This window comes from Plasmopara halstedii, assembly GCF_900000015.1.
Source record: "Plasmopara halstedii genome assembly, contig: Scaffold_1583, whole genome shotgun sequence".
Taxonomy (NCBI): domain Eukaryota; phylum Oomycota; class Peronosporomycetes; order Peronosporales; family Peronosporaceae; genus Plasmopara; species Plasmopara halstedii.
The window spans coordinates 746,525-747,300 of NW_020188494.1; the positions used below are offsets into that span (position 1 = coordinate 746,525).

Genomic DNA, 776 nt, shown 5'->3' on the forward strand with positions numbered 1-776 from the left:
TCGGCGCGATACGAGTCCTGCTCGTGTCTAACGAACCGCATGTCCATTCCCTGACTTCTCGACATCCGAGGAACGTGGTGTAATCACCAGTGACCTCAAAAGGGCTGAGAGGCTGCAGCAGGAAGCTGCCCATAAGGCGGCTCTAAAGCGTGCCCATCCACGGCCGGTCATTGACCCTTGTGTGGAATATGGTTTCCGCCCAGCGGATTCTGCTGTGGAAGCAAAAAAACGAGGTACCTCGATCGTTACGCGTCCACATCATCGGACCCCATGCAAGAACGGAAGATGAACTTGCCACACGGGAAGCTCTTCAAGGTCCCACAAGAAATTCCGTTGGGCATTTATCGAACGCGTCAACGTGCTCAATGAGGTGATTCTTGTGTACCTGCAATGCGGACGATACCTGTAGTGCTCGCTTTTGGCGAAAGCGCTACAGATGAAGCGCTCTTTGAGCGATGGGTGCAACGGCACCGGAAACTTTCATCACTGTATAACCTTCAGTTGAACCACAAGGAAGTGGACGTTCGTGTGGAGCGACACCTACGATTTGAGTTTGCCAAACTCGAGGCACGCCGTCGACTTCCTTCGGATTGTCGCCCTACGACGTATGGGTAAACCCCTAATGCTCCCACGAGCTCTGTGGCTTCGACCGTAAGAGCTCAGGGCCACAGCTTGAGCTCAGCTCATGGCCCTTCTACTTCCCTGGTTATCTCCGGGAAGCGCGATGCGTCTGATGACGCGGGACGTCCTGATCATTCCTATCAAAAGCGTCCGCG

The 776-nt window shown here is 54.4% G+C and overlaps 1 protein-coding gene across 1 annotated transcript in view; it reads left to right on the top strand.

Annotated features, from left to right (window-relative positions):
- PHALS_01740 (Tetratricopeptide-like helical) overlaps nt 1–54 on the top strand; it is a gene marked incomplete at both ends in the record, with an annotated part of 629 nt that extends 575 nt beyond the window's left edge. Inside the window, one exon of the mRNA XM_024716192.1 lies at nt 1–54. This exon is cut by the window's left edge and continues 127 nt beyond it. Within this exon, the coding sequence (XP_024581815.1) occupies nt 1–54 (54 nt within the window).
- Nucleotides 55–776: the final 722 nt, after the last annotated feature.